The sequence below is a fragment of the Hyperolius riggenbachi genome, chromosome 3, assembly GCF_040937935.1.
Source record: "Hyperolius riggenbachi isolate aHypRig1 chromosome 3, aHypRig1.pri, whole genome shotgun sequence".
Lineage (NCBI taxonomy): Eukaryota > Metazoa > Chordata > Amphibia > Anura > Hyperoliidae > Hyperolius > Hyperolius riggenbachi.
In genome coordinates, this window is record NC_090648.1 from 331550256 (window position 1) to 331576160 (window position 25905).

General features: G+C 42.2%; 1 protein-coding gene across 1 annotated transcript in view; it reads right to left on the bottom strand.

The window, feature by feature from the left end:
* The window catches only part of ACSS3 (acyl-CoA synthetase short chain family member 3), a 212379-nt gene that overhangs the window by 5003 nt on the left and 181471 nt on the right, over positions 1 to 25905 (bottom strand). Inside the window, exons 11-13 of the mRNA XM_068276864.1 lie at positions 19162 to 19225; positions 14448 to 14529; positions 2360 to 2482 (exon numbers count right to left, since the gene is read on the bottom strand). Of these exons, the coding sequence (XP_068132965.1) occupies positions 2360 to 2482; positions 14448 to 14529; positions 19162 to 19225 (269 nt within the window). The remainder of the gene's footprint in view (positions 1 to 2359; positions 2483 to 14447; positions 14530 to 19161; positions 19226 to 25905) is intronic.

The following is a 25905-nucleotide window of genomic DNA, read 5'->3' on the forward strand; positions in this document are numbered from 1 at the left end:
TGCAGAATGCAGACAGCTCTGCCTGTATGTAATTCCTCAGTATGTGAAAGCCCAGCCAGCTCAGAGGAGGATTTATCCAGCTTGTAAAAGAGAAGAGAGAAGCTGTCCTAATCTAAATAATACACAGGCAGTGTGCATAGAGGGGCCTGGAAGGGGGAGTTCATAGCAGAACCACAACACTGAAGAACTTGGCAGCCTTCCAGACACAGGCTGACAAGTCTGACAAGAGAGAGATAAGTTGATTTATTACAGAGATGGTGATAGTAGAACGTGCTGCAGTAAGCCAGAACACATTAGAATAACTTTTGGAACTTGTAGGATGATAAAAAACAGGATGCAATTTTTTTTACGGAGTCTCTTTAACTCTTCCTGTACTGAAATAAAACATTAGGAGCAGATACATAAGTCTAATATTGTTTCATTAACTGTACTACACATACACATCAATATATCATATTTTTTTTTTGCTTCATGTCTCTTTAAAGGGAGTAATGTAGCCAACCCAATGACAGGTAATTGGAAGGAATGTCACATTCTCCCACACTCTGCGCAGCTTGAAGTAAAAGGAATAAAGAAGTAATGTGGTGTTTGTAATAGGAGGGTCTAATGACAGGAGGAGACACTACTGCAAGGAGGCAACTAGGTGACTCAAAGATACTAATGAGGTCAAAGCTGCAAAGATTAAAATTTATTTACAGTGTATTTTTTTTTTATTACAGACTTTAAATTTAAAAGGTGAATTAAGCAATGTTTAGATTCTAGATTTCTCCAGAGGTCAGCTTTAAAAGAAACGAAAGGTGTGAGACTTTTGGAAGCTGCCATATGTATTTCCTTCTAACCACTTCAGCCTACAGCTTCGAAAATCTTATGCATCCGAGCAATGTTCACCTCCCATTCATTCGCTAATAACTTTATCGCTACTTATCAAAATTAATTGATCTATATCTCGTTTTTTCTGCCACTAATTAGGCTTTCTTTAGGTAGTACATTTTGCTAAGAGCCACTTTACTGTAAATACATTTTAACAGGAAGATTAAGATAGAAATGGAAAAAAATCATTATTTCTCAGTTTTTGGCCATTATAGTTTAAAATTAATACATGCTACAGTAATTAAAACCCATGCATTTTATGTGCCCATTTGTCCCGCTTATTACACCATTTAAATTACGTCCCTATCACAATTTATGGCGCCGATATTTTATTTAGAAATAAAGGTGCATTTTTTCAATTTGCGTCCATCACTATTTACAAGCTTATAATTTTAAAAAATTTAATAAGATACTCTCTTGACATGTATATTTAAAAAGTTCAGACCCTTAGGTAACTATTTATGTAGTTTTTTTTTTTTTTTTTTTAATTGTAATTTTTTTTATTTTTTTTTAATACAAAAATGTATTTGGGTAATTTTAGTTTGGGAGGTAAATAGCCAGTTTTAGATGTAATATAATGAATTTTTTATTCATTACAGGTATGTGGGTGCAGTTTACTATTTGGCCACAAGATGGCCACATTCAAAAAATTCCTGGATGCGAACAATGTCGCATCTAGGAACTAAAATGAAGAGAAGAAGTTTCCTGAGGGCAGAAATACCACGCTCTCTGATGAGAAAGCGTCGGTATTTCTGCCGGGGACTTAGATCGGTGAATGGGAATTATATTCCCATTCACTGATCGGGGGGGCAGCGGGAGCACGCACGGGCGCGCGCCCGATCGCGCGCACCACACGGCTGCAGCACCACTGCCTATCTGGACGGATATATGCGTCCAGATATGGCGAAGTGGTTAAACAATACCAGTTGCCTGACAGTCCTGCTGATCTTTCAGGTCAGTAGAGTCTAAACCACACTCCTGAAACAAGAATGCAGATAATCTTGCAGATTTGTCATAGACATCTTATCTGCAGGCTTGTTCTGGGTTTATGGCTTTAACTATTAGAGGCAGAGGATCAGCAGGACAGCCAGAAAATGTGCATTATTTAAAAGAAAAACATGTCAGCCTCCATATCCCTCTCACCTCGGGCTACCTTTAAGAGTCACACATGTATGTGAGGGCTGTCAGACATGGGCACAATCCAGTCATCATATGCTGGCAGACTTTCTTGGCTTGGCAGAACAGTCATGTAAATATGTATAGAGTGGAGTGTGTGAATGGGCTGTGAGTGAACAGCAGACTGCCAAATCAAATGTCAGGTGACAGAAATTCATCCCTGCATCCCAGGTGTCACTAAAAACTCATCCCTGCCTCCCATTAGATGCTGGCTTGCTCCAGCCAGATAGTGCTTCACTCATTATCTTTTTATGATACAACAATAAAAACTGATTGTCACCATAAACTATTAGTAACGGCTTAATTTACTAACCTCCTCTATTGCTCCTGCAGAAAGCCTGTGGCCAGCTACATTGATGACATCATCGACTCTGGACATGACATATACATAACCATCTTCATCCACAAAGCCTGCATCCATTGTGTCATAGTAACCCTATCAAAACAGAGGATACATGAGAGAACATTAGTTATCCACTTCACAGCACACTTGTGATTTTCTACTGCAGATGTCAGTTGTTATGTGAATACAAATAATCAGCTTCTCTATAATCAATGCTTGAGTGGAAGAAATGATGATTCCATCAAACACTGTGAGCACTATTAGTGTTGTGTGCCTACTAGGAATAGATGGGACCTTAAAATTTGAGTGGAGAGGACATTCTTTTTTTTCTACAGGAACCAGAATTATCAGAGGCTGAACCAGAATTTTGCAGTGGGTCAAATAGATCCCGAAGCTGATTAATCTGTTTAGCCTCTGGAATGCTAGTCCCAGTTCTTTAGCAACATTTTTTTTTCATTTACTATATATTCTGGGATATAAGACTCTGTTTTAACCCTTGAAAATCTTCTGAGAAGTCAGGGGTCGTCTTATACGCCGGGTGTCAATGATGCCGCGTGATACGCCCTATCCTGTTACCACCTCTCAGATCTCGCTGCTGAGGACTAGTGATGTCGCGAACTTCCGATTTTTGGTTCGTGAACCCTGTTCACTAACCTCCGCGGAAAGTTTAATTCGTGAAAAAGTTCACGAACCGCAATAGACTTCAATGGGGAGGCGAACTTCAAAATTTAGAAAAAATTTTACTGGCTGGAAAAATGATAGAAATCCTGTTTCAAGGGTTCTAATACCTGGAGCTCCTCCCTCCACCCCTCCTACCTATTCCCTCCTCCCTCCTACCGGGAGGTAGCTTACATACCGTGGCTGGGGATTGAACCCAGGTCTCAGTGTATGGTAGGTAAGTAACATATCCATTATACCACCAACACTACTAGCTGAAACTAGCCTAGCATGTACCATTTATGCTCAATCCAAGAGAAAAATTAGACAAGACAAATAACATTTATATCACGCTTTTCTCCTGGCGGACTCAAAGCGCCAGAGCTGCAGCCACTAGGGCACGCTCTATAGGCAGTAGCAGTGTTAGGAAGACTTGCCTAAGGTCTCCTACTGAATAGGTGCTGGCTTACTGAGCAGACAGAGCTGAGATTCGAACCCTGGTCTCCTGTTTCAGAGGCAGAGCCCTTAACCATTACACCATCCAGCCACTGCTTAAGGATATGTAGCCAGGCATGGCCTTGTCTTTTGTGTTCAACAGTTGTCCAAAGAGAACCCCAGATAGCCAAGTAGATTCATCTCTCTCTCTCTCTAGTAGGGATAGTCACCGCTTTCCGCGGAATTGTATTTTTGAGCATAAATGGATTGAGCATAAATGGTACATGCTAGGCTGGCTTCAGCATGTAGTACAGTGCCACTGTACCACCAACACTACATGCTGAAGCCAGCCTAGCATGTACCATTTATGCTAAATCCATTTATGCGCAAAAATACAATTCCGCGGAAAGCGGTGACCATCCCTACTAGAGAGAGAGAGAGAGAGAGAGAGAGAGAGAGAGAGATGAATCTACCTGGCTATCTGGGGTTCTCTTTGGACAACTGTTGAACACAAAAGGCAAGGCCATGCCTGGCTACATATCCTTAAGCAGTGGCTGGAAGGTGTAACGGTTAAGGGCTCTGCCTCTGACACAGGAGACCAGAGTTCGAATCTCGTCTCTGTCTGTTCAGTAAGCCAGCACCTATTCAGTAGGAGACCTTAGGCAAGTCTTCCTAACACTGCTACTGCCTATAGAGTGTGCCCTAGTGGCTGCAGCTCTGGCGCTTTGAGTCTGCCAAGAGAAAAGCGTGATATAAATGTTATTTTTCTTGTCTAATTTTTCTTTTGAATTGAGCATAAATGGTACATGCTAGGCTAGCTTCAGCTAGTAGTGTTGGTGGTATAATGGATATGTTAGTTACCTACCATACACTGCGACCTGGGTTCAATCCCCAGCCACGTTATGTAAGCTGGCTTTTGAAATACTGGAATTCCTTGGCAGAAGAGACCCTCCTCCCTCCGGTAGGAGGGAATAGGTAGAAGGGGAGGAGGGAGGTGGGAGGAGGGAGGTGAAACCTACAAGAGGCTAATTAAACTCTCCCTATCAGAGTGTGTGTAGCAGCTGTCCCTTAACTAATTAGTATAGGCAGACGAGTAAGTCAAATGGCTCAAGGACCTTGCCTTGTGTTATAAATCACCTTTTTGCTTCGACACCAGCAACTTCTTATAGTTGCGCCTCACAGACTGAGATACCTTGACTCTCAACACAGCAAGCATTATTGGAGATAGACCGTTCTCAGGCTTCTTCAATGTACAAGTTATTTATTCAGGAAGCATAAATACATATATAGTTCATCATATCCTAGCAAAGCAACTTCTTCTGTTTAAGTTCTTGGCGTTACAGCTCGACTAACCTTCCTCCTGAATGTTAGTCAGTTACCTTCTTTCTAAACTACGTTACATCTTCTAGACTACCTATGTACAGCATACATCATATCAGATTACATATAGAATGGAAATACTTAGAGGTTCCAGTCAGCATATAGATAGCAAGAAAGTAGGAAGCAGAGTGAGCTCCGTTCGCCCACCCGGCCCTTTAATACTGACCAGGAAAGAGTTAAATGTGACCTCATCTTAGCCATCGCCCAGACCCGACTATTGGCTTAGACTCCTCGTGATGTCATAATACACACCTACTCGATTAATATTTAATGAGGCCTTTCGCTTACATTCAGGAATGTGGTATTTTGTAAATATGGCCTATGTTTATTGTTCTTGTGTACATGTTGAGGTCAGTGAGACCTGTGGCCTTGTCCATAGACCAGCTTCTTGGTATGTCCTAGTCCTGCTGACAGAACTGTAGATTTTCTCTCTAAGGCCTAGTGCACACCAGAGCGTTTCCGCTGCGGTTTGCGATCTGCTTGCGGGTGCGGATCCGCTAGGGTAATGTATTTCAATGGGCTGGTGCACACCAGAGCGGGAGGCGTTTTGCAGAAACGCATACTCCCGGGCTGCTGCAGATTTTGGATTGCGGATGCATTTCTGCCTCAATGTTAAGTATAGGAAAAACGCAAACCGCTCTGAAAAACGGCACTTCAGAGCGGTTTGCCAGGCGTTTTTTGTTACAGTAGCTGTTCAGTGACAGCTTTACTGTAACAATACATGAAATCTACTATACCAAAACCGCTACACAAAACCGCAAAACGCTAGCTGAAACGCTGCAGAAAAATAAGAAAAAGCGTTTCAAAATCTGCTAGCATTTTGCGGATCTGCTAGCGGTTTTTGGTGTGCACTAGGCCTTAGAGAAAATCCCCTTAAAAGGACAAGTTTGCACCTCAAGCCTTTTTGACTAACTCAGTCCAAATAACTGAGGCCTACTTAAATTATAACAATCCCCCCTAAAAAGGCTTGATCCGTAGATCCCTGCTTCTGAACCCAGCAGTACCTGGTTTCTTTTCTTTATGTTTCTCTTTTCGATGTTCGTGCTCACACCACAACTTCTCTGCTCTAGGCGGTTATCCCTGGAAGAGAGGGCAAGACCTCTTGGTCTTCCTGTAACCAGGCTCTCTGGGGATGCCCTACTTCTAAGTCCCTCTATATCACATGCTCAGCATTTGCGTCACTTGCGTATCACTCACAAACTTGCATGACCACAGAAAAGTGAAACTCGTTTGTCTGTTACACGACGGAGCAGTGGCAGGTGCCTTCTAAAAGAGCGCCTTTATACAATCAGCTCCATACCAGGTACTACTACACCTATACCCATAACCCTGTATATCCCTTAATTTGGAAATATTGGTTCATGAGATTGTTTATGAGGCACCAATCTCTTGACCGTGTTAATTTGTTTGCGTAATTTTACACACAAACTCACCTGTATAATGATTCCCAAGATTGCCACCCCCATCACTACGACCAGTGGATGTAGGAAGAAATTCTGAATTGCAGAGGCCCAGTCCGAATGTCCCTGGAAAATCGCCAGAAACCGTTTCCACTAGGTCAGACTGGAACTCACCTGATTATATTTGTGTTCAACCTCTTTAAGATCACCTTGATCATGATGAAATATCACCTCTAATTTAGTGTTCTGTTTGTTTAACCGTTTTAACAAAGTGTGATCTTGTGTCAAAACCTGTACTCATTTGTCCCATGGCGTGTTATCTCTCAGGATGGGCACTTCCTGTGGAGCTTTGAACTTTAGAGTTCTCCTAACAATTTGAGGGATAACGTAGTCAAACCTGGATGACTTGATCCGCATGGGATCTACGTTCACTCACACAATATGTTCCCCTTGAAAGATCAACCCTATCGGAACAATTATGAAAATGTACAATGAATGTGTCAGACTTCATGTTTAAAAGACAAACTTTTCCTTCAGCCACCGGAGATATTGGTTTGGCCTTAGGAGGGATCTTTTGAATGGCAGCTGCGCACTCTGTGTAATTGAGCCAGCAGGCTTCCTCACTAAATCGGACTTGCCCCGGAAAACACAGGTACCTCTCTGAGAATTGCCAGCATGATGACAAATCTACTTGTTTCACCTCCCCGTCTAGCACCAAAAACCGTTGACCTCTCAGGTCATGGTGTAAGACATGTGTTGAGGAAACAGGTGTACCCAGGGATATTACTGGAAAAACTACCTGGTTTTCTCCACCGGTAGGAACTAAGGAAGTAGCGGTGCATAAATAATTGTCGCACCCTATCCATTTGTTTATCCACACCTCTCGGTGCCTCTATGCAAAAGATCCTTCCCCCGGAAAATCGACAAATCGCTCCTTGTCAAGTCTCAGCTGTAAAGGAGTTTTACCTTCTGATGAGGCTTGAGCCATTATCTTAAAATCTGCTGTTAACTCGGTCTGCATTGACAGGCATGCTGTCTCCCATGCAGTACCCCTAGCATGTGCAATCATCTTCTGAAGAATTATTTGAATGTGCCTTTGAGTGTACCCCTGAACTCTATAGGTGTTGTGCAATAAGTGTTCCAAAACCAAGTTCAGATGGTGTTGGGTACCCACATTCTGTTGTCCCAATGTGCCTAATTGTTGAATGACCTCTGTCATCCGTTCTATGTCTACACTGTTTGCCACCCCCATTCCAGCGCCCATGCCTCCCAAGAGTGTATCTGTTAAATCTCGGGACCTTCTTCTGGCTACACTATTCCCCGTGGAATGTGCCCATGACATAAAAGCCTGTACCAGGGTGGCAGTGACAGTGCTGCAGTTAGGGTATATATTAGATATTACCCACTCTTTTAAGTTAATCTGCCAAGTGATCAATTGAAGCTGGGCCTCCATGATAACTGGAGTCGCCCTCAGTTGATTTAACTGGAAAGGGACACTTTTTACAACCTGATGTGTATCACATGACGGTAGGTGGGGTTCCTGGGTAGTCACTGGCAGGGTGACTATCTGAGATTTAGGCGTTGTGGGAACCCCCACTTTTACCGTCACGGTTCCCCTTCTTATTATGCAAGTTCTATTTGGACCCTTAAACTCTAGGGACTGTGGGATGCAAAAACCGTATGTCCATGGTCCTTCATCCTCCCGGACTAAGGGCGCTATTTTTAAACTCCCCCCTTTTTAGTCCCATCACCCTTCCGTCATAGAGAGTCCCTGAGGTGCTACCTGATGTATCCCAGGATTCGACCTCTCTACTCCAAAAAGTCCACGGATCCATCAAACTCACATCCCATGCTAACCCTTGTGGCCCTCCCCAGAAGAATACGGTAGGTACTCTTTCTTCTGGGAAATTGATTAGCATATCAATGGCAAAAGATGTTCCCAACTGTCCTGCTTGAAACTTTGCCCTCCTTATGTCCTGAGGCAAAATGCGTACCTTAGGTCGGGAAGAATGTACTCTCTGCAATCTTTCGATTAAGAGTACCCCCTCACTTACCCATCTAGCATGAGGATAAGTGCTTGAGTATGAGTATTGTCTCATGTTGTGACCCATGTAGTGAGGAAGTTACCTGTGTGGACCCTCCCTTGCTCGGGATTGCTCTCCCCACCCTCTAGGTCACTTGAGACTGTGGCTGGATCTCGATTTTTACTTTTTGTTTCGAGAACCACAAACCCTCGGCTTTCCAGCCTTTACGTGTGTATAGTTGTTTCAGAGGCACTCTCTGTTGGTAGTTCCAGAGTGTGATGTTGTCCCCTGCGTCTCTCCTGCAGGAGAATTGACGCCTCCTGCTCGTTCCTCTCCAATCTGAAACCATCTCATTCTGTATAACTAAGACAAGGTATCCCTGAATCACACACTCCACCTTTTGCATGTACCCATTGTACTGCAATGTACCTTTTAACAAACCTTTGGATCGGTGCATTGATTCTGGGAGTGTGACATCCAAAAGCAGATTTACACTGCCAGCACACCTGACCCTTCAGACCTTTCACCTACATTGTGCCATGAAATTTGTTTGCACCTGGCACTTGTGCTCGTTTCCTCCATCCCTGCTTGGTCCATCTGTGCCAATCAGAGGGAGGTGTGAAAGGATCAGTACCTTTGTCACCAAACATTAACATGTTTGGGCCTTGTGTTCTCATTAACCCCTTATTATTCATGAGGATGTCCTCTCTTCGTTCTCCTAAGACGAAATGGCAGCCCAGGATCACCATCAGCACGGTACTCTTCATTATAAAAGCACCTCCTTGGGAAAGAAAAACATTAGCAATTTGCATTATGCTTTGCTCAGCAGTCAGTTTTTTTAGTCTCTTTCCGATCTCCGAACTCTCGTTTTTTAGTCTCTTTCCAATTTCAGGAATCTCGCTGTTCTCCAAACTCCGATTGGCATCTGGAACCTTTCACTTAACCGACTGACATCTCCATCTTTGCTGCCAGCACTGCAGCTGTCTCGATTCCATATTGCCAAACTCCTGATCCCGGACTTTGTACGCCTGCCAATTCAATCAGCTTTGGCAACTTCTCCACGAAACTGATTGGACCCCCGGAACTTCTGAGCGTAATCATTCTGTCCCCACACTGGCGCAGTGGATCAGTATCTCCCCCGGCAGTTGCGAGCCAGCCTCGGAGCGTTCCTACACCTCCCGATCCTGTTTAGGCTTGTAACTGCATGTGCACCTGCAGCTTAAGTTTAACGTCCAAGAGTTTTGCCACTGATTTCCTCGAATTGCAGCCCGTGTGCTGGCTCACGCACACCACTTATCAGCTTGATAAGCTTTCCAGTCCGCGTCTACTCCGCTTGTTTCGCTGTGGAATGTCTTGAAACCTTCGGCCCCTGACCAGGAAAGAGTTAAATGTGACCTCATCTTAGCCATCGCCCAGACCCGACTATTGGCTTAGACTCCTCGTGGTGTCATAATACACACCTACTCGATTAATATTTAATGAGGCCTTTCGCTTACATACAGGAATGTGGTATTTTGTAAATATGGCCTATGTTTATTGTTCTTGTGGTGTACATGTTGAGGTCAGTGAGACCTGTGGCCTTGTCCATAGAACAGCTTCTTGGTATGTCCTAGTCCTGCTGACAGAACGGTAGATTTTCTCTCTAAGAGAAAATCCCCTTAAAGGGCAAGTCTGCACCCCAAGCCTTTTTGACTAACTCAGTCCAAATAACTGAGGCCTACTTAAATTATAACACCTTGTATAAGGGGGGGGGGGGGGCTCCACCACTGAAAGCAGTCTGATTGGCAACAATGTGCCTGCTGACTGTGATATAGAAGGTCAAAGTTTTGCTCAATAGAGCATTATGGGGCGAATCGAACTTCCGGGAAAGTTCGCCTTTGGCAGGCGAACGCGAACCACCGAAGTTCGCCGGGAACTGTTAGGGACATCTCTACTGAGGACTTCAGTGAAGTGGCGCACGTACCAGATGTGAGAGGCAGAGGAGTTGGTAAATAGGATACAAGGGTGGGCCAGAAGGGTGAAAGAAGCGTGTTTTATGGGCACAGCTCAATCTATTCTTCAATACCTCTCTGATAAACAGGTAGACAAGGAGAGCTTACCAATCCACTTAGGGAGAGGCAGAGTTGACCAATCCAACCAGTCAATCGACTATATACGGTTATATACTGGGTACCACATACAGTACAGCAGCAGTATCTGTTCATACATTGCACCAGTTTTTTTTTTTTTTTTTGGTGTGTGGAAGAGGTGTAGTCTTATACTGCTAGTAAATCCAAAACTCTATACTTGAACTGGAAGAGTTGGGGGGGTCGTCTTATACGCCGGAAAATACGGTACTTCAATTGTAGAATAATTTGTAACTGTGTGTCAATCAAAATTAAATGGTGCAGAATTGATTGCTAAGCACAGAGCTACCTTGTTTAAGTGTCCTTGTAATTAAAGGGATATGAAGGCTTCCATTTTTCTTTCTCTATAGACAATGTCAGTTACTTGGTTGTTCTGCTGATCTTTAGGATTTAGGAGTGTCTGAAACACTCCCCTAATGCTGGGCATACACGGAGCGATCCAGCGGCTCAATTAGCCGCCGGATCAACTCCCGCCACGTCCCTGGGGATCAAGCGGCGAATCGATCCGCGCGGTGATTGGACCTTTTGGAAATTATCAATCGAGCCATCAGCGGCTCGATTGATAAGGAGAAACTGACCGTGTATGCCCAGCATAAGGCAAGCATACAGAGTATAGCTAGACTTTAGTTAGAGCACCTGATCTCCATGCTTATTCAGGGTCTGTGACTTAAAGTATCAGAGGCAAAAGATCAGCAGGACAGCCAAACAATGGGACTTGTTTGAAATGAAATAACCATGGCAGGCTTCATAACCATTTTACAGCAGTGTCAATTTAAATGAAACATGAAGTGAAAAAACAAAACCTTAGGCTATAATGAATTGTCTGTGTAGTAGGGATAATGAATAGAGCATTCGTTTTTTTTCTTCTTTATAACATTGCATCACTGTCACAGTTGTCGTTTTAAAAACCACACACTGTCTTTTAAGCTGTAACACGAAGAAATAATGACCCTTTGAACATTCCTGAGTAAAGTAGAAGCTGTCTCTCATTGTTTGGCTCAGCTGGTTAAGTGCTTCAGAAAGCAGGACTGTATTTGACCCAGTGGGTCGAATAGCTCAGACAAGCTCTCTTTTTGCAAAGGAAAAAGCAGATAACTGAAGGTTTTTTTGTTTTGTTTTTTTAAACTATCTGTATTGAAAACAATTAGACTCTTTTCCTTGCTACTAATCTATTTCTTCGCTGTACTACAGATACAATTCACTATCTCATAATTTAATTTTCGCTTCAAGCTTGCTTTATAGAAAATCTGTAGTGAAAGGAATGTAAAAACTGACATGATTATTCCTTCGAAGAATAAAAGAATAGGCAAATAAGGGGCTCCGATTTCCTTGCTCCCTCCTCCAGAACTAATTTTTGTGGGCGGCTGGCAGCGGGCGGAGAACGACTTCTTTCTTGTTTCAGTCTAGACCAGAGCAGCGGCACGCAGAGCTTCCTCCGGTGCTTGGATCAAGACAGAAGTAAGTCCCCGCCCGCTGCCAGCCATGCACAAAACGTAGTTCTGGAGAGGGGAGCGAGGAAGGGGAAGCCCCAGGTGAGGGAAGGGGGGGCATCCCTCCTCCCCCACCACTGTGCCCACCGCTCCACCTTCACTGCGCTGCCTCCCCTCCCCATGCTAGGGTGGACGACATCCACTCTCTAAAAAAAAAAAAGGAGGTGGACTTCACCCATCCCCTTTCATGCAGGACTCGACCCCTGACCCAATGTGGAAGTTTTGCCATGTAAAAAGTATGTACAATAGACACACACATGGGTACCATAAACATATAGACTCACTGGCCAGGTTCACATTGCTAGAACCAGGTTAGGCCTTGTTTTGTCTTCAGAACTGCTTTAATTTGTTGTGGCATAGAATAAATATATTGGAACATTCCTAAGAGATTTAGGTCTATTTGGACATGACAGCATCATGCAGTAAGGGCTTAAACCCACTAGCAGTTCTCTAAGTGCTAGTGATTTGTAAAGCTCTTGCTAATGCAATGCTATGGGGGATTTTTATAAAATCACATCACTCAAGTGGGATCACGCCCACAGCATTACATTAGCAAGAGCTTTTCAAATCACAAGAGCTTACAAAGGGCTTAGTAATGTACTGCTAGTGGGTTCCAGGCCTTACTGCAGATTTGATGGCTGTTCATCCATGATGCAAATCTTTCATTCCACAGCATCCCAAATGTGCTCTATTGGATGGACATCAGTTGTCTGTGGAGGCCACTAGAGTACAGTGAACTCTTCAGGCCTCTTTTCTATGAATGGCTGAACTGCTAATTTGTAAAGCAGTTCAGCCACCTGGTTTTTGGCCAATTACATGCAGCTGAATGGCAGTATTTAGTAACATTGCGTGTGTCACGTTTGACAGGCGGTGTTGACTGTCAGCAAAAAAGTCTGCCATGAAACAATGCAACTAATTGGGGGGATGGGCGGCGCCTGTCCACTGCCTGTTCAGATTGCTACCAACTGCCCGGCCGGTGGACAGGATCGGCTGAGAGGCAGCCTCAAGAAACAAGTTTGAGGTAACAGGAGCTTTGTGGCATAGTGTGTTATGCTGCTGGGAGTAGCCATCAGAAGATGGGTACACTGTGGTCATAAAGGGATGGACTCCATTTCCATGAACTGCCATTATCCATCAAATAACAAATGAAACATTGCATGATTCCTTAAAATACCAGAATGAAATACCGCATTAATCCGCATTAGGTAAAAATCTCTGTGAATTGTTATAAAGTTTTTTGATAAGTAAATGGTTCTGAAAATCTATGCCTGGTGTGTGAAAGGCTTGAAGGGATCTATCAGATGGTGGAATTTGGTGGCCATGTATAAGTGTATGACCACCATTATGCTGCATTTATATTGCTCAAGTTTCTTCAGGGTCTCTTAAGCCAGAGTAAATTGAAAAAAAAGACAACAAAGAGATACTTACCTACAGTGGTGGGCTCACGAGTCTGTAAGGACTTGAATTCGCGATTTAAATGAAGATTCATTGCTTCAGGTGTGCAGCTGGGAGAGAGGGTGTTACTTACCCATAAGTCCGCTGTCTTCTATGCATTTCAAACCTCTTGCACACGGCCCATTGGACGCGTTGCAAGACTCACTACGCCTTCAAGCGCATAGAAGACAGCGGACTTATGGGTAAGTAACCCCTTCTCTCCCAGCCGCACACCTTAGGCAATTAAGCCTTATTTAAATCACGTCTGAGTCCTTATGGACTCGTGAGCCCATGCCTGCTTACCTAAGGATAGGGAAGGTTTTGGGTTCTACAGAGCAGGGCTTCCCAACCCTCTACTCAATTACCACCAACAGTGCATGTTTTGTGGAAATCCACAGCAGTAGTTAATCAACTCTGCTGAGATGCTAATTACCTCACCTGTGAATGTTTGTGATTTTCTGCAAAACATGCATTGTTTGTGGTACTTGAGGAGAGGGTTGGGAAGCCCTGCGATAGAGCCTTCCCATTCCTCTCACGGTCCTCTTTTTCCAGCGCCATCACCACTGTTCCCCATCTCCCACAGTAGGAGGCTTCGGGAGCCCGAGTGCTCCTAAAGGCCGGCAGCTTCATACTGCGCATGCATGAGAGCACCAGAGAGCATACTCACGCAGTAAGGAGCCACCCCCATCTTCAGGAGCACTTGGGCTCCCCAAAGGCTCCTACAGCGCCACAGCAGTATTCTACCAAGCAGTCAGATAATGCTACCAGGGGTGACTTTGAAGAACATAATCACAACTGTGTCTAAATTTTTAGCAGTGCCAAAGATTTCAGCAGATGTAATAAGGCAAAGTGGAAATGTGCCTCTGTTGGTAACTGAATCCATCCATCATATCAAAAGGCCTATAGGCCACTATGATTGCTAACAGTCCCAACTTGTGTATATTTCCCCTGGTTACATATATCTCTGTCTCAAAGGTAATCTCAGACCATGTACTTCATCATCATATGCTCAGTTTATATTGCTTAGAAATACTTCAGGGTCACATAAAAGTGTTGGCTGATGCATTGGCTGACATAGAGCGGTAGTGTATGGTATGAAATATTATACTTACAGGAAACTTTGTGAAATACAGATCTCTAAACAACTCCTCATTCTTCCAAAGTGTAGAGAATGCCCCAGGAGGCAAAGGCAATCTGGAATTATATTTTAAAAATATATATTTTATTAAAACAAAAAAAGAGATTAGAGAACTAATATGAGGTGTAGGGATGATCAATGAGATGCAAATGATTTCTCCTTGCATTCACATTTCATGCAAATATTATGCAGCTTCAGCTTGAACATGGACCAATAAAAGTTGACAGGAAGTTATTTTGATCCAATCTCAAGTTGCATATAATTTATATGACAGTTGAATGCAAGGAAAAAGTATTTGCACCTCATTGATCATAATATCATTGGCTCACTAGTTTATGAATGATAATTTCCAGTGGGTGCGGCACTCTGTGTGTTATTGAATGCTCTCTGAAGTAAGTGATGGAAAACTCTGCAGTCCTTTTCTTTCTCAGTTGTTCTTGCAGTTTGACATTCAATTACCCTGACATCAATCCTGAACAAGAAGAATTCCTGTCAGCAGGCTTGTGTGAGCCTTGAAATAAGTGCCAGAACACCTGCAGGAGGAACAGCATCCCTTACCTTGTTCCTATCACCACCATGTACAGCTGTGAATGAGATCAGAGCTAGTGCAGGCAAGAAAGTGCTACGGTGTATGGCTAGTCATATCCCAGAGTGACTTCCATTTTATAACATTGCTATGACGATGCTCGAAAAATCTAAAGATTGTGTGATCATTGAATGACATTTCAATTACAATACCTTAAAGTGAGAGAGTATGTGTTTGTGTAATAAGAATAAAAAAAAAAATGAGATATATATATGTGTGTGTGTGTGTGTGTGTGTGTGTGTGTGTGTGTGTGTGTGTGTGTGTGTGTGTGTGTGTGTGTGTGTGTGTGTGTGTGTGTGTGTGTGTGTGTGTGTGTGTGTGTGTGTGTGTGTGTGTGTGTGTGTGTGTGTGTGTGTGTGTGTGTGTGTGTGTGTGTGTGTGTGTGTGTGTGTGTGTGTGTGTGTGTGTGTGTGTGTGTGTGTGTGTGTGTCAACCTCCATATCCCTCTCACTTCAGGTTCTCTTTAAAGTATAACTTAAGTGTGGAGGATGCCATATTTATTTCGTTTTAAACAATAACAGTTGTTTGCCAGCCTTGCTGATCTATTTGGCTGCAGTATTGTCTGCATTAGACACAAGCATGCAGCTATTCTTGTCAGATCTGACAATAATGTCAGAAGCACCTTTTCTGCTGCATGCTTGTTCATGGTCTATGGATAAAAGTAATAGAGGCAGAGGGTCAGCAGGATAGCCAGGAAACTGGTATTGCTTAAAAGGAAATAAATATGTCAGCCTCCATATAACTTTCGCTTCAGTTGTCCTTTAAAACAAACCTGAAGAGGAAGGGTAACTTAGTATATGCCTACTACTGTAAATACTCACCTGAATAGTTGGAAGCCCCTGAATGGTCCAGAGGCTTCCAGGATCCTATAAGACCGTTGCAGTGCAGGCTCACTCTCCATCTTCTAACCGTGCTACTAGCTGTGGAGGAGCGTATCCATACTGGGCATGTGCAAGCAAGATCTGTGCATGCCCAGTAGAATGAAGCTCCATGTGCACAGCTTTTTTTTCCAACTTAACACAATCATTTTTATTTTTCTGCTTTCTTAAAGGGAACCTGAAGTGAGTAAATTTATTTAAAATAAAGCACATGACATAGCTGCAAATGAATATTACATACTTACCTCACCGTCAGTTCCTCTCAGAGGCTCACCATTTTCTTCTTACAGTGATCCCTTACAGTTCTGACAATATTTTGTCAGAACTGAAATATACCAATGTGCTGACCAGGAAGCTGTTAGGGGGTAATGGCCATTTTTAAAATGGAGGACGGAGAATTCCATTGATCACAGTGGACCAATGGGATGCAGGAGAGGAGAAAGAGATTGAGGAGTAGGCTACTCAGGAGGCAAGTATGACCTGTGTATGGTTATTTTTACTTTTTATTTTCAGTTCAGGTTCTCTTTAAAGTGTAACTGTCAGGCATACAATCAAAAATCAATTCTTTATGTTTATCTGGTAAACAAGTAATAAGGATGCTAGCCAGGCAATCCAAACATTAAATATCACTCATGAAGAGCTGGGTTGGAGTGTCTGAAGACTGGGAGGAGGGCGGGCAATGATACACAGACCGAGTATGGGAGGAAATTAAGTCAGGATTCGCTTCAAGATAGACAGTCAAAATGGATATTCCTAAGAAGGATTTTCTCTTTTTTTACCATAGAAAAATCGCTAAAATCAAAATGTGGACAGTGCAATACATACTGAATGTTATGTAAGTAGAGCAGGTACTTATCTACTGATATATGTGTTTTTTCTGAGATAGTATGGCTGACAGCTCCTATTTAATGGATGTTTTCAAATTATGATGCATCATAAACCATTTGTTTATAAGTTATCCTTTTTGTGATACTGTAACATTATATGTTATCGCCGTTTCTGTAAAAACTGATTTCTGAGCCCTTGATAACAGCTCCATTATAACACGCTTTTGTGTTTATTGTTTCATGCAGGATATGCTGCCAAAATGTACAGTTGTATCAGTCTGTGGGAAGCTGGATCATTTTCCTTTGGCTTCCCTGCTCTCACAGGTGTCCAGTGAAGCGTATTCCAAGGCATCTAAATATCATTCAAGTGTGAAAAATGTAACATTAGGAGGGTCTTACAAGGGAATGTTACCTCTTGTGAACTGCAAATAAGAAAAGCAGGATATGAAATGGCACCAACTATGACCTAATACAAGTACATACACACACTATAAAATCATCAGGATCAGAGCTTGTTTCACCATTAAACGTAACTATTAGTCTAATTTTCGTACTGTATATGTGTTGCTGATGCATTAGACATAACCTGTAATGTAAAATATATTGAAAAATGCATTATACAGGTGACATATTTTAGTCAGAGCTAGAGCATAAAAATAAAACTGAACCCTATTAAAGTGGACCTGAACTCAAAACTCCCTTTCTGCTCTAAAAGATAAGAAACCGCATAATAACCTTTGAAGAAAAACATTTCCTTGTTACAGCTTATAAAGCTCTCCAGATATGCTATTGTGTAGTTACTTCCTGGTTGCTGGAGGCACAGAAAGGGTTAACCTCCTGTGTTGACAAACTCGGCAGGCAGCTGGGAGATCAAATGACACTGGCTCATTCCTTGCTGAGACGGGAGAATCATACAGGCCATTTTCTATAAACCGTTTCCTGTGCAAGAGTTCAAGTCCGCCCTAAGGTGTTTTTTTTTTGCCATTGCACTCAGATTAAAATATTGGAGCATGCACAGTTTGCCGATCACAAGGGCACTGTGATAAACATGTTAATCATGCCTTATCCACCGCTAATGCAACGCTTGCTGCATTTTTTGTGCGTTTGCGATCTCTATTTTCAATACCCACCACAAATCACCACTAAAAAAAACCTGAATATATAAAGTCAGCGCAGGTCTATAGTAATACAGCTTTCATCATTTTTTGGTATACAGGATCTTCGAACAAAAGGGTAAAGAAGCAAGGCTTACCAGATTCCAACAACCCACATTATAAGGTTGTAAACGAGTTTGATAGGTGGTCCGCAGAACTTTCAAATGGTGTCGTTTCACCAGCGATGTTGCACACTACAGATTCCTCCGGAATATAGTAGATATCCTGAGATCGCAGAGACTCACCAAAGGGGAGTCCAGTAGGATAGTGACATGAAAGAGATGTACGGCACATCTAAGTGTAAACCGTCTTTATTACATAACAAGTAAAACAATTAAAAACAAGGATAAAGGAAAACTCACATACGGGGCCCGTGCACTGGGAACCCCGAAAAAGTAGCGCGCATAAAATGGTCAATAGAAGACCTCAAATAAAATGGTGCCGCCTGTCGCCTTCCCGAGGCGGCACCATTTTATTTGAGGTCTTCTATTGACCATTTTATGCGCGCTACTTTTTCGGGGTTCCCAGTGCACGGGCCCCGTATGTGAGTTTTCCTTTATCCTTGTTTTTAATTGTTTTACTTGTTATGTAATAAAGACGGTTTACACTTAGATGTGCCGTACATCTTTCATGTCACTATCCTACTGGACTCCCCTTTGGTGAGTCTCTGCGATCTCAGGATATCTACTATATTCCGGAGGAATCTGTAGTGTGCAACATCGCTGGTGAAACGACACCATTTGAAAGTTCTGCGGACCACCTATCAAACTCGTTTACAACCTTATAATGTGGGTTGTTGGAATCTGGTAAGCCTTGCTTCTTTACCCTTTTGTTCGAAGATCCTGTATACCAAAAAATGATGAAAGCTGTATTACTATAGACCTGCGCTGACTTTATATATTCATTGCTTGTGTGGACTTTTGGACATTGTCCTTCTCGGCTGCGGTCGCCTTCTGCCTTGGCGCTGACACTTGTTTTTTATTTTTACTAAAAAAAACCTGCTCATTTTAAGTGGTGAAAATCATGATCCAATCTTTATTTTGGTTTTATGGAAAAGGCCAAAGCAGATGTTGCCAGGCATCCTATTTATAATATATTTTTAAGCATCCTTTTCATTTTTTCTATGCACAGTATTTACTTCTAGTTTAAACCCCTCTAAACATCAACAGAATGTATGGAAAATGTGCCACGATTCGTAAACACGCTGAAGACAAATCAGCCAAATAAAAAGTAAAACACTTACTTTACCACAATATTTCCCAGTGTTCTCGGCTTAACTTCATTCATGTCGCTGTCCAATATTTTAACTGTGAAAGACAAGATAGGGAACGTTTGTTGAATGGCTTTTCTCCTTTAACACGCTTACATCTCTTTGCATATTAAGATGCGAAACCAATACCAGCTACTTTCCAGCCGCTTAGCTGACACGAAAGATGGCCATGGATTGCTCAATATAAAGAAAAAAAAAATCTAAAATGTAAAAGTATTACGATAACCAGGATATATACTGTATATGCATAAACATTCAGAAAATAATTCTTCAAATGCTCTAAAAACTGCCTCAGCTTTTGGTTCTGCCATTTCTTCCATTGATTATTCAACAATTGATATCATGTCATAATGACAAAAGTGGCAGCCTGGAGAGGCAACATTCTGGAGGCAACCAAATCATTACACAAGACTTGACATTCTCCATTAAACCAATTAAGTTTCCCCCCCCTTTTCAGTTACTACACTGAGGAAGGATAAACAGACTGTGGTGACATTGGGCTAAAACTTTTGTTTCACTCTTGCATATGTTGACTTGACATCAATCACCCAATCAGTGTTCTTGTTTTTCTGCTCTCTCTCCCCTCAGGTTTTTTTTTAACCACATGTACCATGGCTGCATGGACACTAAATTTACTTTTTTTATGAACTGTAACTTTAGTTTATTTTTGGAGTGGGGCTCATATTTCCAGCATCTTCAAAAACCTGACATATAATTCTAGGGCTTATTTTGGAGTAGGTCTTATTGTTAGGGAAACAGTGGCGGTGTGGGTGGGTGACGTAGTCATGTCACTGACTGTCCTCAGAATAGCTCACAATCTAATCCTACCACAGCCATAGTGTAATGTCAGCCAATATTATCATGTATTTATATACATTAGACTCAGTTATCCAGAATTCAGGTAATTTGGTTAATTAGAACTCAAGCAAACAGAAAAAAAAATCTGGCCTTGCAGGATGCACAAAGCTATTTTTCCATTATATACCATGGTAATAAAAAAAACCACTCTCGCACCATCAGTGCAATCTACTAGGTCACCACGCAGTACACCAATTTTTCTGCAGTATGGCTGTGGGCAAACAAACTAACATCCGCTATCCTACTAAAAAAATAAATGCACCTGGCTACTTTTACACACTTCATTTTAAGTTTTATAAGACATACTATTGTAAGAATAGCAGGGAAACATTGAATCCATGTAAAATTATTTGTAAGAGAATACTGTATATATAAATTCACACAGTATCAAACTAGAACCACTAGGGGGCCATGTAACATAATAATAAAGTCGCACTCGCACAGGAAAATTACACAGAGAAGAACTTTTTCCCCCATAAGGTTATTTTTTTTCCTTTTTTAACCTCGCTTCCGTCTTATAATTTTGCTGAACCTGCATGCTGTTTCACAAGAGTAGCTTTGAGACAGTGCAGTTATGTCAAGCATTCCTCCCATTCGCTCAAACGTTGAGTCTAAATGCATGAAAAGTAATAACACACAAACATCTGAAAGATTAAATGTCTAAGTATACCTTACAGCTCTGGCAATGCCTCTGGTGTTTGGTCAAAAAAAGCATGTCTGTTGTTCTGCTGCTGACCACTTCAAGAAATGAACCAGCAGCAAACCCAGTATGCTGAAGGCCTCTTGCACACTACATGCGATTCTTATTTTTTATATGATCCGATTTTTTATTTTGATTAAAAAAATGTAGCAGCATGCAGTACTTTTATTTTCATTGAAATTAAAAATCGGAATTGCATTTAAGGTTTGATTCACAAAAGCGTGATAACTGATAGCACAGCGAATTGCCGTGCACAAAGGTTTGTGCGCGTACAGGATTACGTTCGCGTGTAAACGAAGGTTTGTGCACAATCACATGCGCACGTCATCGAACGCAAACCTTCATTTACACGCAAACCTAATCCTTTATGCGCATAAACCCTCGCGCGCAGCAGATCGCGTGATAACTGCTGTGCTATCAGTTATCACACTTTTGTGAATCAAGCCCTTAGCGTGCAAGAGGCCTAAATCTTTTTAGGGCCTGAGCCCACTGACGCAGTTGTGTCCACTTTTCAGTTACACATCAATGTTAGAGTTGCTGAAAAGCGGACACAACTGCGTTGGTAGGCTCAGGCCCTTAGAGAGTGGGCTTGAGGCACTAAACTGCGGTAAGATTGCCATGCACAGGCAGCAAATCACAACTTTAACAGTTCTAACAGTAAGGGGGCAGCGCACATTAAGCTAATAGGCTAACCCTGGTAATGAAGCTTACCCTATTATTGTAACATGTGTTACCGTATTAGCGTAACATGCTGCCTCTACACCCCCTTCCCCCCTGCCAGCGCATGCCAATCTTACTGCAGTTTAGTGCTTCATGTCCAATGTTTCCCAATCATAATTATAGCTGCTTGCAGATTTCTTTTGTAAGTCTTGCGCACCTGTTCCCAATGTAGAGTAAAACTAACATTTAACATTAGTTTTGCGGCATTGGAAAACTGACAGTTGACAGAACCTAAGGTTATTATAGGATTCACATTTGCAGTAAGCGGAATGCAAAACTGGGACCTACATGATATATCCTGGACAGCAGATCTGTTTCCCATAGAAGCCTATGGTGGAACTGTATCCACTCCAGACTCCAACCAGACCACAGCGAACCATTAGAGCAGTGAGTACACTGTCCGCTCCTACTGGTTGTTGGCTCTAGTGGGAACCAATTTTGCAGCCATTTTTGATTCTCTTGAACATTGATATCGCCAGAAAAATGCTGCATGCAGCACATTTGCGGTTTATGCAAATCTCAAATGCTGCGGTGAGAAAACCATACATTGTGATAGGGACATAATTTAAACAGTGTAATAACCACATTTGTTTTTGGTCAGCTGCTCCCACTTAACAGCCATGCTTTTGGTGTATATGCAGAGCTTCTGTTTGGGTTCAAGGTGCGTTTGTAGTTCCTGGGGGGGCTCAGCGCATCTCTGATTGAAGGCCATTCGGAGGCGGCCTGGTGTTGCGCTGATCCACCTTTTGCGCAATTTTCGATTTTTCAATTTTATTTGGTAGCGTACCCAGGCTATGCATATACATAGGTTAGAATTTAGTTAGTGTTAGGCCCCTCCCATGGAGTATTGACTTCTTCGCAGTGGGAGGGATGAGTACGTAATAGGTTGCATGCAAGCTGTTACAGGAAACCAACATCCTTCTCCAGTGGTAGACAGGTCATGATCGCCCTGGCACATACCTGATCGGTGCTGCGTTCTGTAGAGCCCACGCAGCACCGATCACTGGAATATCCCCTGGTCCTGTGAAAATTCACATTGCAAATGTGGCCCTTACTGGGGCAGCAGTGATGATTGGGGTTTTCTTGATGCTAATAAAACTACCTGTGCAAGTCCTGAATGCATGCTGTCACACACCTGTAGTTATATTTTGCTTTCTGTAACAGGAAATTGCCCTTAATCAATGCTCATCACCAATATTACCACTCACATCATCATTTCACATTCATAAAGCTGGCCATACACTATACAATCTCTTTTGAACAATCTTGCCCAATTTTACCAAACCTATGCAATATGAGCGCTTAACTGAACAATGTGCTCAAAGTATTTGCAATCTCAATTTCCTTATATTATGTACATGAAGTAAGATTGTATGATGTATGACCATCGTAAAGATTACCGTAGTTCCACCAGGATCTATTAACAAGCAGGCTCCATGGGATCTTCCTTCAGATAAGAACTGGTGTGGTTAAGCCCCAAAGGAAGTAAAAACAATCACGTAACTGTCAAACAAAACTATAAACAAATCTGCTGATTTGACCAAAAACAAGCCAAAAAATGTATTTCTATTTCAATAATTTCTCTTTTAAGAAAACAAAATGAATTACTAGAAAGATTTTATGCAAAACATTTGATTTTCAGGCGATTCTATAACAACAACAACAAATAACATTTGTAAAGCGCTTTTCTCCCGTGGGACTCAAAGCGCATAAGCATGGCTCCGACCATCGTGGTACAGAGGAAGAATTTTATAAATCTGGAAATGCCAGGCTAAACAGGTGGCTTTTCAGTCTGGATTTGAATAGCTCCAGGGATGGTGCTGTCTTTACTGGGTGTGGTAGGGAGTTCCAAAGAGTAGGGGCAGCATGACAGAAGGCTCTGTCTCCAGATTTTTTGAGGTGCACTCTGGGAGTGACCAAGTTTATAGAACTTGCTGATCTGAGGTTGTGAGAGGTGTGGTGCAGCTTCAGCAAGTCCTTCATGTATCCAGGGCCCAGATTGTGCAGGGATTTGAATGTCAGCAGTCCAATCTTGAAGAGTATTCTCCATTCTACTGGTAGCCAGTGCAGTGAGCGAAGGATCGGTGTAATGTGACAGTGGCGAGGCTGGTTTGTTAGCAATCTGGCAGCAGCATTCTGCACTAATTGCAGGCGACGCAGGTCCTTTTTGGGGAGGCCAGCATAAAGGGCATTGCAGTAGTCCAGCCGTGATGTGATGAAGGCGTGGACTAGGGTTTGAAGATCCTCTGGGGGAATCAGATGTTTAATCTTTGCAATGTTCTTCAGATGAAAGAAGGAAGATTTAACTACAGATGAAATTTGGTTTCTGAAACTCAATTCCCCATCGATTAGTACGCCAAGGCTGCGCACAAGGTTGGAGCTGTTTATGTCTGAATTCCCAATCCGGATTGGTGTTGCTTTAGGATAGAGCTGTTTTGATGGCGAGCACTGGCTTTGGACAAACAGGACCTCAGTTTTGTCAGCATTTAGTTTCAACCAGTTATCATTCATCCATGCCTGAAGCTCAGCTAAGCAAGAGTTTATTTTTGGGGTAGGGTCTGTTCCACCAGGTTTGAAGGACAGGTATAGCTGTGTGTCATCGGCGTAGCAGTGGTACGTCAGGCCATGTCGTTGGATAAGTGTACCGATTGGCAACATGTAGATTGCAAACAGCAGAGGGGATAGGATTGATCCTTGTGGCACTCCGAATTGTAGAGGTGCAGGTTTGGACATTATAGGTCCTAGGGATACTCTCTGTGTTCTGTCAGTCAGGAATGATCTGAACCACTGGAGGACTGATCCACTGATGCCACAGTACTCCTGCAGTCTGTTAAGCAGGATTTTATGGTCAACTGTATCAAAAGCAGCTGAGAGATCCAACAGGATTAGGATGGAGCATTCCCCTCTGTCCCTTGCCATGAGCAGATCGTTGCAGACTTGGATGAGGGCTGTCCCGGTTATTACACCGTTTAAACGATGTCCCTATCACAATTTATGGTGCCGATATTTCATTTAGAAATAAAGATGCATTTTTTTTTTCAATTTGCGTCTATCACTATTTATAAGCTTATAATTTTAAATAATATAATAACATACTCTCTTGACATGCATATTTAAAAAGTTTAGACCCTTGGGTAACTATTTATGTTGTTTTCGTTTTTGTTTTTTTATTGTATTTTTTTTTTTTTTATTAAAAATGTAAGTGAGTAATTTTTGGTGTGGGAGGGAAACTGCTTATTTTAAATGTAAAATAATATAGTTGTTTAATTAAAAATGTATGTGGGTGCAGTTTACTATTTGGCCACAAGATAGCCACTGTGAAAAAAGTCCTGGATGCGAACTATCTCGCATCCAGGAACCAAAAAGCAGAGGAAAAGTTTCCTGGGGCAGAAATACCACGCTCTCTGGATAGAAAGCGTCGGTATTTCTGCGGGGAAGTTAGAACGGTGAATGGGAATTATATTCCCATTCACTGGTTTGGGGGCTAGCGGTGGGTGCGCGCCCGATCGCGCGCACCATGCGGCGGGAGCAGCAGTGCCTATCTGGACGAGGAAGCTCGTCCAGATAGGCCGAAATGGTTAAAAAAAACATAATAACTAACTAAAAATGTGTTACAAAAAATTACAGTTCTTGCAAAAATGGGATTTGCATTCTAAGATCTGATCTTCTCTGGCCCCATAAAGGCAAGCCCAATCAAAAGACAACACAGTTTACATTCCTTCCCAACAGCATAGTAAACAAATGTTCTACCGACACTTTCCCCATGCTGGTAGGCATGAAACTCAATATTAGCACTTTTAACAATAACAACAATAACAATAATATTTATATAGCGCTCTTCTCCCTGGGGACTCAAAGCGCTGTGACCCTGCATTATGCAGTCTCAAAGGCAAAATGCTTTTCTAAGCATTTGTGATTTTAAAAACTCTAGCTGATGTAATGCTATGTGTGTGGTCCCATTTCAGGGATGCGATTTTTAAAAAAATCCACCATAATTAGCAAGAGCTTTACATATCACTGACACTTAGAAAGTGCTGCTAGTGGGTTCCAGGCCGTAGAGTGTTCATTTATTAACTGATGCAGCCAATAAGCATGTGGGGTCATGCCGCAGTACCCAAAGAGTGTGGTCTCAGATTCTGAAACAAACTTTACCTGAACAGTTACCTATGGAAGGAACAGGTTAAAAGTTCAAGTGTAAATGGCTGTGTGACCATTGATCTATAGTGCAATTAAAACTTTGTTTTGTTTTTTTATCATAGATCACTTGAAATTAAGTACACCAAAGCAGAAATGCCCCAATGGCCACACATTTGCTTTTACTTCAATATACTGTACCTTATACATCTCTGTGTCTCAATATACCTCAGTTCTCAATCTCAAATACAGCCAAAGGCTAGTATACAAATCCAATTTTAATTAGCCAATCACTGGTCAATTTT